General features: G+C 38.8%; 1 protein-coding gene across 1 annotated transcript in view; it reads left to right on the forward strand.

Annotated features, from left to right (window-relative positions):
* The window catches only part of LOC104076818 (serine/threonine-protein phosphatase 2B catalytic subunit alpha isoform), a gene marked incomplete at both ends in the record, with an annotated part of 13,451 nt that extends 633 nt beyond the window's left edge, over positions 1 to 12,818 (forward strand). The window contains 3 exons of the mRNA XM_009577825.1: positions 8,822 to 8,933; positions 10,254 to 10,399; positions 12,679 to 12,818. Of these exons, the coding sequence (XP_009576120.1) occupies positions 8,822 to 8,933; positions 10,254 to 10,399; positions 12,679 to 12,818 (398 nt within the window). The remainder of the gene's footprint in view (positions 1 to 8,821; positions 8,934 to 10,253; positions 10,400 to 12,678) is intronic.
* Between the last annotated feature and the right edge of the window lie 3,936 nt (positions 12,819 to 16,754).

Raw genomic sequence — 16,754 nt, forward strand, 5'->3', positions numbered from 1 at the left:
GCACTTGAATCCACAGGGAAGAAGTGATGCACATGTGCCCTGTTGAAGGTCCTGAGACCTGGTGCAGACTCTAGTATCAGGTTGTAGAATGTGGAGGTCAAATGACAGCATCTTTAGCTGGCTTGTGAAGGAAACAGTGTCCTGTCCAACCTGCCCACCTTTGACTAGAAGCGAGTCAAATATCCAGCACAAATCCTTTGTTCTAGTGCACATAAAACAAACTGGATTTTTTTCTTCTGTTCTGTGTTGCTGCTTGGTTATGCAAACTGAAAGATGAGATGCACAATTATCAAATAAAACCTAATTCATCCAGATCATAATTGATCTAGTTACTGAACGGTCAGTCAGAAACCTTTGCAGCAGCTGTTGAGCTACATCTTGACTCCTTTTCTCTGAAGAGTTCAGACCTTAACTCTCTCTGAGTCAAGGGAGAATACCCGTTATCTGTTAGAAGCAATATAGCTCCTATGATACATGGCTGACTGTCTGTAACTAGATAAGATGGCAGCATGTGAGAACACATATACTGCTGTTTCATTCTACACATCTTAGTACACTGTGGCCATATTGATATAAAGATATGTAATCTCAAACATCTGAGTTATTTATAGTGTGTTTGTAAAATGGATCATCTTGCCAGTCTTATATTTATAGTATGAAGAGAAGTTTCTTTAAAATAAAACTCTGTAAAACTGCTTTTGCTTTATTAGTTCACTTTAAAAGGATTTAAAATGTTAACAGAATCTTTGGGAGGTGGCACAAATAGAAATATGCTGTTCCAAGTGCAAATGCTCTAAACACTTAAGAATTGCAAAGTTCTTTCGCCCACCTGCCGAAAATCAATATAGTTAGGATTTAGTCTCATACTGAAGTCAGCACTTTGATCATGATTTTTTTGAGCCACGTGTGACTGCTTGCTTCCTTCTCTGATCCACGGTGAGCTGTGAGCTAAATCATCACTGTGTGGATTACTATGCTGGATCACTTGGGGAAGGTTGGGAGTGTGGGGGATGGCTTCACAGACTTAAACTGTTGTGCAGCTCAGTCTTGAACTACCACTTGTCAGTTGTGATAACCTAGTTTGTATCTCCTGTAGACTTAGATTGAGCCAAGTTGTATCTGGAAGAGGAGAGTTTTGTCTTCATTTCTATGTATGTTTTTAATATAAGAAATAGAACAAGTGTATTTGCTTCAGCTTTCAAGTGCTTGTCTGACAGTTTGCCAAAATCTGCTCCAGGGCTATTACAGACTAAAGACAATAGCAAGCCATATAACACAAAGCAAAATAGCTTATTGGGTGGGGAATAAGCCCCTTAAAATTACTCATTTAGCAACCTGCACATACATACTTAGCAAATTATATTCTGAATTTAGTTTTTCCATTCTGGAACACTACTTTTTTACTGGAAGCAGTACTGGCTTCTGCCAGTGCCAAGGAAACATCTGAGCTGTCGCTTATATTATTCCTTTTTGTAACATTCTCAAATTACTACTTTTTTGGTCACATAACTGATTCTCCCCACCTGTCACCTTGATTAAAGAATGCCTTTGAAAGGAAAGGCAGGTTTCTGTTTCATAAGTGTATTTGGATGTAGAGCTATGCATTCAGGCATGAACTCAGCACAGTAAGTAGAGACAAGGAAAGGAAAATGGTGAAGAATGCAACTTGGCATGTTGCGGGGGGATGCTTTTGGTGGAGAAGGGGCCCTGAGCACATCTAGCAGGCACCAGCTCTTACCCGTATTTTGTGCTGGAGAAGTCGTGGTGGTAAACAGTCCTAACCTGATCTCAATGCATATTTCTACCACGTCAGTCACACCGTGATCTTTATTCCATCGATCTGTTGGCTCCCCTTTCTGCTATGTAGACATGAGACTGTTGCAGTTCTGGGGTCTTTCCAAAAGAATTAAGTAGCTGGTCCAAGGTACTAATCATGAGTAATATAAGCTTTAAAAAAAATCCCTTCGATTGCCGAGTGATATCTAGCGTAAAAGTGACACCATTGAGCCTAGACCTAGCTGAGTTCTGGTAGTGGGCGAGATAATCCTTGTCTGTGGGCTGCAAAGCATTTGGGATTCTTCTGGATGAAAGGTACTATATAATGTAAGCTATTATCATTAAGAACAGAGGAAGAAATTGCATAAGGTAGGTGGAAGGCATTTGATAATGCAGAGGGAAAAAGAGAAAAGTATTTGTATAAGGCACTCAGCAGAAATGACAGTCCTTGCCCCACGGAGCTTTTGATCCTAGGGGCTCAATCCTTCATGTGTGTGCTCCATTTTTACCAGAGTCAGCTCCGCTGTTTGGAGGGGGGGTGTTTTGTGTCTTTAAAATTAGTTCTAAGCAAGGTGTCACAGGCTGAGAGACTAATAAAGGAATTACAACACGTGAAACAAAAAATGTCAAAATTGTAGATAAGATGAGACGAGGTTTCTCAGCCCAGACCAAATCTTCATCCCGTAGCTGCACTCTCTTTTCCATTTGTCTTTTGGCAGAGCCTGAGCATTTCTTCACTTAGAATAACAAATTTCTGCAAGTTGCAATATCTGATACGGCGCACTTGTTTCCTCAGTTTTGTAACTGGTAACATTTCCCTGTTGTGCTTGTGCACTGTTCCAGGGGTTTGACTCCACAGCAGAAACCCCTCAGTTCTCAGTTTCAAACAAGTTTTATGGTCATGGAGAAAAGAAACCCAAATGATCAAAACAGAGGGCTATTTTTAAATCCAAAGAATAGTTAGAGCATAAGCGGTTCTGCAGGAATGGGCTGCAAGGAAGAATGACTAATCTCTACCTGAGTCTGAAAACTCTCTTTTGAAAGGCAGACAAAAATGCCATGTGGTGTAGGGGGGAGTATACATATAGACTGCTTTTCATCACAGTCTTGGTAAAATTACAATCAGAGTAAATACTGACTATAGTGCATTAATAATATTATGTAAATGAACTGTTGGAATTATTTTCCTGCTCAATCCCACATAAAAACATACAGGCTTAAATGTCAATTGAATATCATAAGGTACATACTGACCATTTTTGACAGAGCAGATAGTTAAGATATGGAGAATTAAACCAACGTTCAAAATGAACAAAACACAGAGTTGTGTTTTAAGGTTCAAAACATTTGTACATCTTCATTTCCCAAAACACAAAGACCGAAATTCCGGAAGGGGAAACTATTTTTGTGGTATTTCTAGCAAGAACAAAGTGAGGTGTTTGGAGTGAGTCTGGAATTTGACCATCGGACCTTGCATCAATTAGAAAAGCATCTGGTGCTTGAGATGCTTCTGAACTCAGTGAACTGTTCAAAATTTATTAACTGGTCTCTCCCAAGAAAAGAATTACATATAAATAGATTTGTGTTAGTAAACTGTGGGTGAAGTGAATGCTGGTGAAGCCGTGTGTTTGTCATCTCTCATGTCTCTGTGCACTTTCTAGGACTTTATTGGAATAATAAACACCTTTCAGTTTCCTCCATTGTTCTAGTGTGTTAATGTTTCCCAATAAACAGCTTGATTTAAAATAGTTTTGGCTGATCAGGAATAGTTTACCAGTGAAGTCAATTGGTTTTTTCACTTCTCTCAGAGCAAAGAAAATCCTAATACCTTAATTATCCTAAATTTCCTTGCCCTTTTCTTCTATGCAACAGTAGCAAATATGTTTCTCAGTAACAAGAATTTGCATCTTGTAAGATTTTTGCTGGGCAGTGCTCCTCAGAGCCATGAATATTCAGTAATTCAGCAAATTCAGAATATTTTTGTATATATTAGATTCCCAGACCGGAGCATCTGTTTGTGTCAGGCCCGTCTTCGCAGCTTGCCTGGTCCTGTGCCAGCTCTTCCCAGAGTAAGTCCCCAACATGCCAAAAACCCCTCTCTTTGGGAGAGAACATGGGATGGTGCCTTGGAGGTCACTCGCACCATTTCCCCCACACTGCTTCCACGTCTCTATGGGACCCATCTCCACAGAAAACAGCTGGGGCCAAGACACGAGGTCCAACGAGGAGAGCTAGGAGCCAGCGCTTGGATACCTGTTCAGAAAGTACTAGCTGTAAGAACTAGAGCAAGATTTAAGAAAAAGAATTTTCTAGTCACTTTTTGGGTGAAAAAGAGGTCCTTCCTTTTCGGACATTTTGAGGCCCTTCCAAGGACTGAAATGGGAGTAATGGGGTCTAAACACTAGAAAAGAGTATAAGGCAAGTAGCAATGTTTTGCGGTGATCGCTTTTAATAAAATCATCTGGGAGACTAGCTAGAGGAGAGTCTTGCAATAATTGAAGTCTAGAGGTGCTGAAGTACCATGCAGGTGTCAAAACGATCCCAAAGCAGCTTGGGAATATTCAGCAGATGTTTTAAAAAAACCAAGCAGAAGTTGAATGATCAGAATGAGATTCTTGAACAACGTTTTAGAAACAGCTGAGACTCTGACCATGAGGAATGGATTCACTGTTACTCCACAAGAAGTCTATTTCCACAGCAGTAGCCTTTTTTATTTTTAAATACATAACCTGTATGTACATGAGCACTGGTTTTAGAAACACAAAAAACAGGTAAAATAAGACCATGTTGGCAAAAAAGTTGTGGCAAAGACTGTAAGTTGTCACTGAAGATCTGGTTGATACAAGTAGCACTACCTTGTTGTCCCTGTTCTGCAGCAGAGCCTTAAGAGAAAAGATCATCTTCTATGCCCTGAAAGTTGGGGGGAAAAAAGAATGAAATCCTGGTTGTAGTGAAGTCAATACTATTTTTTCTTTATTTTCAGTAGTGTGCAGAGTTTTTTTCCCTGTGCTCAAGGGATAGTAGTTCAGAAATGGCCGTAACTTGCATCTCCTGTGAGTATTTTGGTTACAGATGCAATGTATCTTTATTTGTTTTTGAAACAAAGCCCTAATAAATAGTCATACCAGTAGTGTGAATGCAGTTATGTGTGCAAAAAGGTACATGGTTTCCATTGGGATAGTTATTCCCTTACAGAAAGCTGTACCTGTACTAGGTACTATGATGGTATAATTATTTCAATGCAGTTAAAGTAATGCAATTTTTATATTTAGGTGAGGTGTGTGTTAGTTACAGAGTGAAGGAGCTATGCCAATGTACTGTTCCTCAGTTCACAGAGCATCAGTAGAGATGTTAGCAGCGCATGGCTCAAATTATCCTTTCGAGTATGAATTGCGTTTATTCACACTTAATTTCATCTGCTGCGGGACTGCCCACTGCCATCAGTCATTTGGAGGGAGAGTTCATCTTTTGTTACCCATAGAAAGCCACACAGCTAACGGAGCGAGCTGCAGCTCTTTCTTCCTGGCATGATCAGTGCAAGAGCCCCAGAAGTGGGTGCGCGGTGTTACAGGTGTTGCTGTGGTTGTAATGTAGTGGCAATGGTAACGATTTTTCAAGGTTCCTTGTTTTGAGCACATAACTTGAGATGCGTGGAAAAGGAACAGGGCTTTTGGTTTTTCTTTTCAGGAGGTGCTGAGATGTCAAATTGTGCAAAGGCTCAAATTCAGCATGCAACAGTGGGGTTAAATCCCAAGCCCGTTTTGAAAATATGTGCCTACACAGTGCTTAATTGCACAGACCTTTTCTTTCCCGATGCTGAGGCTGCCAGAGCCTCAGCAGGCCTATAGGAGCTGGGAGGTAGGCAGATTACCTCTTTGTTATAAACTTAATATATCTGCTGTTTCAACAGCTGAAAGACACTAAGCAAGTAAGCAGGGGTGCAGTCTGAGGGCTGGCATTTAAGGGATGTAACCTTTTTTTCTTTCTGATAATATGAAATGAGACAGGCCAAAAATACCTTAGAGATGTCCAGATTGCAAGGTCACTGCTGTACATTTTACATAAAGTTACAGCAGAGCTGATCTGTAGTATATTCTTGATGAAAAAGTTGGAGGTAGAAAAAGAGATTTTAAAATTTTGCTATTGGAAAGCGGTATTACCAAATAATTGAAGATTGTAAGCTCAGATTTTCAACAAGGGCAAATTATCATAAATCTTTTGACTGAAGTGAGAATTACGATACACAAAGCAGAGTTAAGAAAAAATAAAACCAGAAAGTTTGCTCATGATATATTGTTTGGACATAAGTTTTTTGTATGTAAATGACTGTGTAAGTTGAAAAGCCATGAAAAATTGTCACCCTCATATTTGCTGTTTAGTTTGCATGGGGGGAAAAAAAAACATCTGCTAATTAGTTCTTGTTTACTATTACGATATTACATCACTGGACTACTGAACAGAAAGGGGAGAAAATTAATGAAATTATCTGAACAAAATAAGCCTTTGATATGGTACCACTGAAAACAACACAAAATATTAATGGTGGGCTTACATTACTTGCATAGTGGCAGGGAAACGCAGAACTTTCTGGGCTGCATTGATTCTGTTAACCTTCTCGGTCTGCTTCTCATGAGTGCTTCAAAGGAAGCAGAGAAAAAAGAAAAAATAAATCCATGATAAGCAAATGTAAAGAGATCTACCCGTAAGCAAGTGCCAAATGCCAAAAAGATAAAACTTCCAATTTCCTTATTTTCCCTGCTTCCCAAATCTGGATGATATTTTAAGTACCTAGTGCTCATTTCAATCTTGCCAAGGCTTTATGAAAATGAAAAACTTAGTTATAAGGGAAATGTAAACCACTCCTCTTTTTTTTTTCCTTCTTTTTTTTTTTTTTTTTAGATAAAGCACTTCATCTAAGCACTAATCATTGTGCTTTTCTAAATTATAAGGTGCTTCGGCAGGATTAGAAGCTCTAAGGTAACTTAGATACAACTTTAAAAGCCAGAACGTTTCTTGCGTGGATGGAGGTGTCACTTTAAACTTCTTGTCTCACAACATTTACATCAAATTTTTGCATTAGCCAGTAAGTTCAAAAAAGTGGAAGGTTCCAGGAATTCTTGGAGGAATGAAGAAATCTTCATCAAAGAGACGGAGAATTGCGCTGGTGATGTGGAGAAGTGCAGGCTTCCTTCCCCATTGAAGTGAAATCCTCAAATGCATGTTTTCTCTCTCTGTGCAAACTCCAGGAAACTTCCCCGAGGCACACCCTTTGTGGTTGTTTTGGGCCACAGCAGATAATTCCTGTGACCTAACGCCATAATTTCACACTGGATTACATCAGCGTGATCTACCTGGCGTTCTGACATCTCTTCTTGCTTCCTGCAGTGGCAATAGCGCCTGGCAGGCGAAAGAGGTGGCGTGAGCTGGGAGGCCTTCCGTGTGTTTCCAAGGGGGAGAATTAATTTTGCAAGTCCTGCAGGATGCTGCCTGTACTTTCTGCTCTTTTTACCTGGCTCTAGACCCTCTGAGCAGAAGAACAGAAATTATGGAGTGCAGGCAGAGCATCCAGATGTTTACATGTAATAAATTCAAGACAAAGAGTAGTAGTATAAAACCGCTGCTGCTATGTGATTATCTATGGATAGTGTGAGGTATAGCACAAACATAAAAATGTTGCATTCTTTTTTCTTTTTTCTTATTTTTTTAAAGACAAGGACTGTGTAGCAAACGAGGGAGCCGAAATCAAAATATTGAGATGATTGATGTAATTATTCTGTTTATCAAGACATTCTGAATTGTAGAAGGGAATTCATACTATACTAATTTAGAGGCATTACGTTGACAAAAATGCTGATTTTGCTCTAAGCAGAAACTGTGGTTAGGAGTACATTCTGAATTTCCAATCTATCGATTATTAAGGTAAATAAAGTAAAATAATTGTTGTCAACAGAATGAAGGGGTGTGTTAGGAGGTAGTTGCAAATGAAAGTGGGGTTTTTTTGACACCTTTTGTTTCTTGTGCAACAGTTCTGCAGTTCATCAATATTTAAGAAAGGAAGGGTTGGAGGAGAAATTGTTCAGACAGTTTTCTAGCTCATGTTTTTTGAGAGGCCATTGTGGTCTGTACAGCGTTCTTGCAGATGGTGGGCTCATCTCATGGGATGAATGGGTGTTATTTCCATCGGCTTCCTTGGAGCTGTGAGTTTTTCAGCCAGGTACCTGAGCAGGGTCATCTTGCACAAAGGATAAATCTTCCATGAAGTTTGCAAGTTTACTCGTTTGTAAAGAGTTTCATAATGCTTTGGCATCATTGCCATGTCAGTTTTATTTTCAAAATAACTATTTTAATCAGATGGTTTTGAGAGGTCTGAGCAGAGATTAGCCTCTCCAAGTCTTCTTTTTTTATCTTTAAAAACATGTCTAGAAGAAATGTCATCTCAAATAGAAATCTTCTGGAAAGATAAAAGGCTTTATAGAAGCTTTGTAGTAACTTCATTTAATGCAAGAGCGTTGTGGAATTTTTTTCTCTGTTGTTTGTACAGAACAATGTTAGGTGAAAAATGAACAAGCGTTCATGTAAAAACCGTGTAATACTGGAAGCTGAGGTATTTCCTGCAGTGTGGGTTAAATTGTTCTAGGGCAACTTTTCCTTAAGCCAGGAAACGCAGATCTTCCGGTGAAATTGTTTCCACGGCGGGTTTCTGCCTAACCTGCCAGGTGGAGAGTGCGCACTTCGTTTTAGAGATGCACAGCAATTACTTCTTGATAGCTGGGGCCACTGAAGGCAATGCACAGCTGAACAGGAAGATACCACTTAGCAAAAGTCTAAAACTTTATCAGAATATACTGATACTAGTTTCAGCCAGTCCAGGTTGAAGTGCAGAGAAATGTTTGCATGTAATGTAGGAAGAGTGAAGTTAACCGTTGAAAATAAATGTTTCACACACAATACTTTTTCTTCTGCTAGTTTTTTTGGTGGAACGTAAGTGGTTGAATTACGTCATTAATTATGAATTATATTTTTCTTTCTTGTTTCTGATTCGCAGTGTGTGCTGTACTTGTGGGCCTTGAAAATCCTTTACCCCAAAACACTGTTTTTACTTCGTGGGAATCATGAATGTAGACATTTAACAGAGTATTTCACATTTAAGCAAGAATGTAAGTCTACCTTAACCTTTCTCATCTTAACTCCCTTTTCAACAACTTGATTTGTTATTTTGTGAGTATTTGATACTGGTTTACCATAGTAATTTTAAATGTACTTTTCGTGTTAACTGTCATTAATTTTAAATTATAATCACTGTTCCCTGAGAGGACAGTCATCTTGCAGGAGGGGCTGGAGAGGTGTCTCAGTGGTGGAGAAAGGAAGGGGTTAGACCCCCCGCAGCGGATAGTGACCGACCACCCGTACAACCCCGGGGGTGTTGTCACTTGATGCTGCAGGTATCGAGACACTTCATCTTGCCAACCTGGCCTGGGAAGCAGCCCGGGGCTGCTGGAGGGGCCATCTGGGCTCTCGATAAACCCATGCTGCCGCCGCTTTTTGCAGCGGCTGCCGGTTTGCTGCCCCACGCAGCAGCCTGGCAGTCAAAACCTGCCGTCACACCAGCTCTGGCACCTCTGCGACAGGTCCCTGATCGCTAGTGGCGGAGGTGGCATCTCACCGGGTCTCATCTGCAGCAGGAGAAAAACGCGAGGAATTTTTATGGTGGTGGTGGTTTTTTTTTTTCCCCTTAAGTATAGCATTTTCACATTTACCCTGTAAGTAGGCTTAAACTTTTTGGTATGCTCTTTTTATGGGAATTCCTTTCTGTGTTGCAAGAAAGGATACAGCGACACATAAAAGCTCATTAGATGTAGACCTTCACCTGCACAATGAAGCTTTTTTTTTTCTGTGGCACTGTAAGCTGAAGCTATTGCCATAAGTCTGTGTTCCCTTTTTAGCATTGGGGGTAAAGGAAATGTTAATTGGCTCAAAGGCTTCATGGTTTACTGAGTTTAATATGCGTATTGGTAAATTAACATTTCAGCTTCATTGTACCACCTCGTTCATTTCATAATGGCATTTCTGTAGATAATTAATTATAAGGGACTGTGCTAAAGTTCTGATTGCTTCATAGAGAGTATATTGAGTGATGATGTAGTAGATGATAACGATTCAGCAGACTTTTTAAGGCTTGCTGTATAGATTTCATGGCAGACTATAATGGTATATTAAATTGTTTATTTACAGTTTTTTAGAAAAATATAATAAACGTGGCAGAACTTTTATTAGTTTCACCTCAGAATCTGAAGAATTTTTCCAGCAGTGAATAACAATAGTACTAAAGAATTTTTTGCATGAGGCAAGCTTTGGTACAGTCCTCAATGTGAGAGAGAGCAGTGAGAGCAAGATTGAGATATTAAGCAGCATCCTAATGTTTTTTTTCCCTCTTAAATATTGATGGCATTTTCTGATACCATCTTAATCTTTAAAAGGTAAAATCAAATATTCAGAACGCGTATATGATGCCTGCATGGATGCCTTCGACTGCCTTCCCTTGGCTGCTCTGATGAACCAACAATTCCTGTGTGTACACGGTGGCTTGTCTCCAGAGATCAACACCTTAGATGACATCAGAAAAGTAAGTCTGACTAGTGCTTAGGTCTAATACGTGAACAGCTAACCGCCAGCGACTAAAACTTGAATCCTTTCTCACTGTCGTTCATTTGTGTAAGATGTGTGTCATTTTGACACTCGTGTTGACATTATCACCTTTTATAAAGGTCTTTTTAAATAGAACATAAAAGGAATTGCTGCAATTAGTCATATTTTACTGAGGTGAGGAAATCACCAGCAACCAGTAAAACAAAGGATTTATCATCTTTGTGTTCTTAAAACAAATAAATGTGTTGGGTATATGAGTATTTAGGAGCAAATAAATACATACCATTAATTTCTTTTAAGTATTATCTACTAGCACAGTGTAGGAACACCATCTGATCATTCCTTGCACCATGTAGGCATTCTGCGCTTTCTGGGAGAAGAGATAAAAATAGCTCTAGAAAAACCTCACAATACTTAAAACATGTAATAAAAAAGTATGGTATGATTACAATGAATATAGTCAAAACAACATTATTATTTTAAAAAGAGTCAAGAGCTTCATTCTCAATGGTCCTGCCACATTTTTAATAGTACTTCACTTGAGTGCCTAGCAAATTGTCTAAGCAAGGCTTAGTAAGTTGATGTTTGTGTGGTACTCTTGTGTTCTGAGAAGTTTCTTATAAATCTCATGAAAGTTCAGAGAACGATGTCAAACAGTTTCTTCACGTAATCCAGTGTTGTTACATGTTATCAAGGATTAATTTTTTTCAGGTGTTTTGTAAAAGAGATCTCAGCTGATATTTCTAAAAGGAGGTATTTAAACCGTTCATTCTTAGTGTTTCCAGCAGAAAAGATTTTCTTATTTCTTGCTTGCAGTTTGAGACTTGCAAACATGGATATATATTTCTGAGCTTTAAAGTTACTAAAAGATAAATTATATTCTGAGGTTAATTTGTAGCCTACTAAGAAATCAATATGGTTTAAAAATTAAAAAAAAAACTTGATCCAGTAATTACATGTTTTGGTTTAAAAGCAGTTAGGTTAAGACATTAACTGCACTTTTAAAAATTACTGAATGTAAAGTTTTGTTTCTGATGTAAAGGTTCACTATCTCATTAAGCAAAAATATTCTCTACCTAAAAATTAGCTGGCTTTGCAACAATGTAATGGCAGAGTAAAGCTGTTTAGCTCTCAGATTCTAGATTAGGGTCATTAACATCTTCACTTCCCTGCCCCCCCACCCTCCCTAGCAGGTTTATTAATCTTTGGCAATCAGCGGGAATTTCGCATATTTATGAATTGTTATTTAATTTAAATGAATTATAGTTACAAAGCATTAATTGGTAGAGGGCTGAAATAAGTTAGAAGTGTAGGTATCTATGAATATTTCATTACCAGGATGCAAAGGTAAAATTGTAGAGATCTCATTAAAACTTTTTAACTGAGTGTTGAAAACATATAAAACCAATCCTTTCTCTTTTAATTTTTTTTTTCTTATGGAGAAAAAAAAGGTATGTTAGGTGTGCTGCTAAATCATTACTTGATCTTTCTGGTCAGAGTAGAGAATGTTTTGGACTGCAAGTCTGATTCATACACCCATCTTAACAAGGGGTGTTTTTATATTAAAGAGTTCTTGCAGAGGAATACTGATTTTTAATATTTCCCTATTTTGCTATACTTCATCTTATTTGCAGTATGATTCTATATAATTTGAACTTTTTAATACCAATAGACAGGCAGAAAGAGGAGGTTTTGGCTGCTTAATTAGGGTTAAGGTTATGAGAGAGCAACAAGAATGTCATGGTAAGATGCTGTAGAGCAGAGATGTTGTCTTGGTATTTAAATACATTTTTTTGTGAAAATGTATTTAAATCAAAACGGGAACTTGCTTTGAAATAACTACTGTATTTTTTTCTTGAGGTGTCTCACTCACATAAATCGAGTGCCACGACGTTTGAAAAATCACGAAATACAAAAATACCATCTTCTCTCTTGTCCACTGAAATGCTTGCAAAAAACAGTAGAAAAAGGAAAAAAAATTGCACACAAAAATTCACATAGAATGGGAATCCACTGTATCTCTTAATTTTCAGTTATATCTGTTCCTTCTCCTCTTTGTCAATGTTAGCAAGGAGTGTTGTACTGTTATTCAAAATCCGTTGCTTTAAAGCTGACAGCAACCCAAAAGCTGAAAAATAGATTGCTTTGGGTCTTCATTTGCCAACCCATGGAATGAAAAATAGTAACTTTGCTTCAGTGTTTCTGTGATACATAGTTGAAAGAAGTTAGTATTTCTTTGTCTCCTATTTTTCTTAGTTAGATCGATTCAAGGAACCACCTGCATACGGACCTATGTGTGACATCCTGTGGTCAGACCCGTTGGAGGACTTTGGAAACGAGAAGACTCAGGAACACTTTACTCACAACACAGTCAGGGGGTGCTCGTACTTCTACAGGTGAATATGACTACTTTGAATGGGTTTCTGTATGTGAACTTGTTCTGGTTTTGCAGAATAAATGTTTGCTTGAGGTTCGTGGCACTACTGAGATAATTGGGCGTTTTTTTCTGCAGGCTTGCCTTGTTTTCAGGTAAATTCATGTTTGGTTTATCTGTATCTTGCTTTCGCCCACAACTGGAAAACCCTAAAATGTCTCAATTTTATTCACCAAAGCCTGTGTATTTTGCTTATTTCTGTTACTATGATTTAGGGAATGAATGTGTCACTTTTAAAAAGCGGTAGGTAACTACATTTCTAGTTTGAAAATTAGAACTTAATTTTGAATGAAAGATGCCAGCATTAGAAAACTCGCTACCTATTGCTCTGCAGGGTAAGTAAAAATTGTGATTTCCCCCAAACAGGTACTTCTTTTTTCTCTCAATTTTATCAAACGTTTGTTTATGTTTGGTAGTAGTTCTTCCCCAAGAAATTCAGGATTTGAACAGCATTGGTTAAATGGGACTTGCTAAGAGCTGAAATGCAGACAAGTGCCTGTAACATTCTTGCAGAAACATGTATGGACTTAAATGCAAAGACATTAAGTTGTAATTCATCTTTGAAATGATTTCTTTCTATTGATGTTTGTTAGTGAAATATAACTGTGAGAATATTCCTCAAAAAAGTAATAGTAATGGGGATAGAAGGACGTTTAAAGCAAATCTGTGGGTTAGTTTGTGACTATTTAAAGGAAGCTTTCTTCTCTGTTTCTTTTCTGCTTAATGGTAATTGTCCGTTAAGCATGGGGGTTTTTTGTGTCTCTTTCTGTGTAAAGAGTCAGAAGACTCTCTCTCCCGTACATTAAAGGAGTGGATTTCCTTGGTTGCCGAGGGATGTCCCCTGTCCCCTCTCTGGCAGTGCGCAGGGAGACCAAAGCAAGCAACGAACAGTTCCCTTTTCCCAGTTCTGCCTGGGTGCTGACTGCTGCCTTTCTCCATTTCCAGTGGTAGGCGGCTTGGTTTGTAGACCAAGTCCTGTGGACACCAGACAGAAGACACCCCATTGGGTGTGCTCGAGCTGGTGATGAAGAACCTCTCAAGCACTACTTCCATTCTCCCTTCATCGTAGGATGGGCCTATGTTACCTCCTGAACAGCGGTGGTGATTACACTGTACCCTCCTCTGACAGTGTAGGGATTTTGAGGGATTTTGGCTTTGTTTTGTTTTGTTATGGTAGTTAAGAACAACTTACAACGACTAACAAAACAAGGAGTAACAAAACTGGCAGGGGAGGAGGTTAAATGGCAAAATGAGCAGTGTATCCAGTGAAATCTTAATTAAAAAATTAATTTTTGTTCAGGAGAAATGTGAAGATGCTATTGAAATGTTAAGAGATTGTTGAACCTTTTGAAGGGAGCGGTTCTGTTTCAGCTCGTGCTAGCGACACGCAAGTCTAAGTTTTCCCAATGAGCTCAGCAGAAGTGAGGAATCCAGCTCTTCTAGTTACCTTAGAAAATCTCACCTTGAATGTAGCTGAACCATAGCTATTTAGTAACATGTCGAAAGTAAATCAATGGCTTCCACCAGTAACCAGGAGGCAGAGCCGCTAGAATCAACCTCCTTGTTGGTAACGTTAGCAGGAAGGTAACAGATGGTTTGACTTTTAGAAATTAGTTTTCCTAGTCCTTTCTTTGAGCCGTAATTGCTGCAGCGTGGGGATGGGCCGAGAACAAAGCGGTTCGCACCGCAGCCTGGGCTGCCGGCATGCACCTTTTGTGGGCAAGTCATACTGCCGCCTTCAGATCGATAATGTCTGGAAGGTGCTCGATAAATGTGTTTGGTCTCATTATGAAAGAAGGTGACAAACCATTGCAAACAATTGATCTGTGCAGAAATGGGCTTATGACTCTGAGGGCTAAAATCATTCCTCTTCCTCTCAGCGGCACCAAACGCTGGCGCATGCCTGGGACTCCCAGGCACTGCTCACTGCAAACAGTGAGTAATAGCGGTTTCCCCTCGTGAACCTCTTACAAAAGTGTAAAGACTTGCAAACATGCCTTGTGCTTAGGTACAGGGCTTATTATGTACTGGAACAACTTTTAGATTTTAGGGTTTTTTCCCGAGAGCTCTGTTTCTTACAATTACAATAAAATTTCCCTAAAACATATATCAGTTCTAGTCTGTGTCCTGACTCATATTCAGAAAAGTGCATATTTCAGGAAAAGAGGAAATATTTGGAAGATACTTGATTGTCAGGTCATGCGTGAGGGACATGTAACTGCTTAATGACACAAGCAGATGACTAGCTTGGAGTCATGTTATCTGAGATTATATAAAGGCAAGTGTTACTCTTAAAATAAGTGCCTAGTTGCTCTGGAAGGTCACTAGTTGCTTACCTAATGATAATCCCTGGCAAAAAAAGTATCCATTGGTGTGCAGCATCTAATTTTCTTGCCTTTTCTAGTTACTTCCTGAGAAAAGGAGCGAATTTCCCTAACAGCCAGCTCAGCTTGTAAAGGAAGGACTGAATTATGCAGTCCTCCTTCAAGAATGTCTGCTGATAGGACGGACTTTGTTCACTCTTCCGTGAATAAAACTTCTTAGTTTCTTCAGTCATTTCCAGAAAGGAAAGTTAAAAGATAGCAGTAGGCATTTTGAAGGAAGGTCAGGAAGATTTCAGACACACACATGAGCCAGGGGAATGATTTCTAGATGATTAAGATCTCTTAATCAATTGCAGGAAATAAGTGTAATAAATAACTTTCATTTTATCAGAACACGTTCATTATAATGGCAAGTTTCAAGTGACTTTTCTCTGATTTAAAGTTATTTCCTATAACAAAATGCTATGAGGAAAATAACAGTAATGTGGCTTTCTAACTGTGTACATGCAACATGTTAATGGGACTTTCCAGCTCAGCAGTACATGAAATCTTCTCCATTCAGCCAAAACTCATTTGTGAAATGTTGAGCCATTTGTATGAGGTAAATACACATGAGAAAGTGTAAAGACTGTAGCTTACAGTAGTCTGACAAGCTTCTCACTGCATTTCTTGGCTGATCGCTCACGTACAGCCTACTGAATTTCAAACTGATCAAGTTTTTCTTCAAGAAATTTCCTTTTGTGCAAGAGCTCTTGAAACTGTTATGGCTAGCACTGTATAATGTCAGATCTTGAAACCACAGGCCTAGCCTGACATTTAGAGGTGTAAAGAATAGTCAGCTTAATTTTCAAGGGTGCTAAGAGTCAACGCTTAATGCACGCCTTTTGCATCCAGCAGCATTTTGCAGTGTGAATTGTCAAAATTTATGGATCCTTGGAAATAGCAATAGCAGAATGCCACAGTGAAAAGTAACTGTGAAATTTAAGTAATTCTTGGAAATTTATTGAAGTTCTCTGTACCTTAAAGTGAACAAAGAGCAATAGCGATGAGATTTCATTTCCCCTTTGTGAAATTTAAGGTTGTATGTCCTTCGCAGTCGTGGTCATGTTTGATGCAATTTCATGAAAAAATACAAATAGTTAATGGAGTGCTAGTTGTGTAAATTGTTTTTTAATTATGAGTTAAGTGAAGCTTTTCTTTCATCCTTACCCGAAATAATGTTATATTCAGGGAATGTTATAAACAAAAGTTAATTAATTTGTCCCTGAGTGGTACTCCTCCCTCCCGCCCCCCCCCGATTTTTCAGCTGATACAGCCAGTAAAGTTTTCCTTTTTGTTTATCAGATTATCTAGTTTTGCCTTGAATTTATTTAGTGACTATTTATTTGCACTTAGCTGGTTGTACTGATCTTGCCAATGACCCATTGCACTTATTTCATGGACTAGTGGTACAGTAACTCTCAGGCATTTCTATAAGAAAGGTATCTGACTTGGCAAGATATACTGCTACTTACTGTCTTGAGAATGGTTTCTTTCAGTGATCAGAAAGCTTGAAGAAGTCAGCTGGACTTTTT

This window comes from Fulmarus glacialis, unplaced genomic scaffold, assembly GCF_000690835.1.
Source record: "Fulmarus glacialis isolate BGI_N327 unplaced genomic scaffold, ASM69083v1 scaffold5860, whole genome shotgun sequence".
Lineage (NCBI taxonomy): Eukaryota > Metazoa > Chordata > Aves > Procellariiformes > Procellariidae > Fulmarus > Fulmarus glacialis.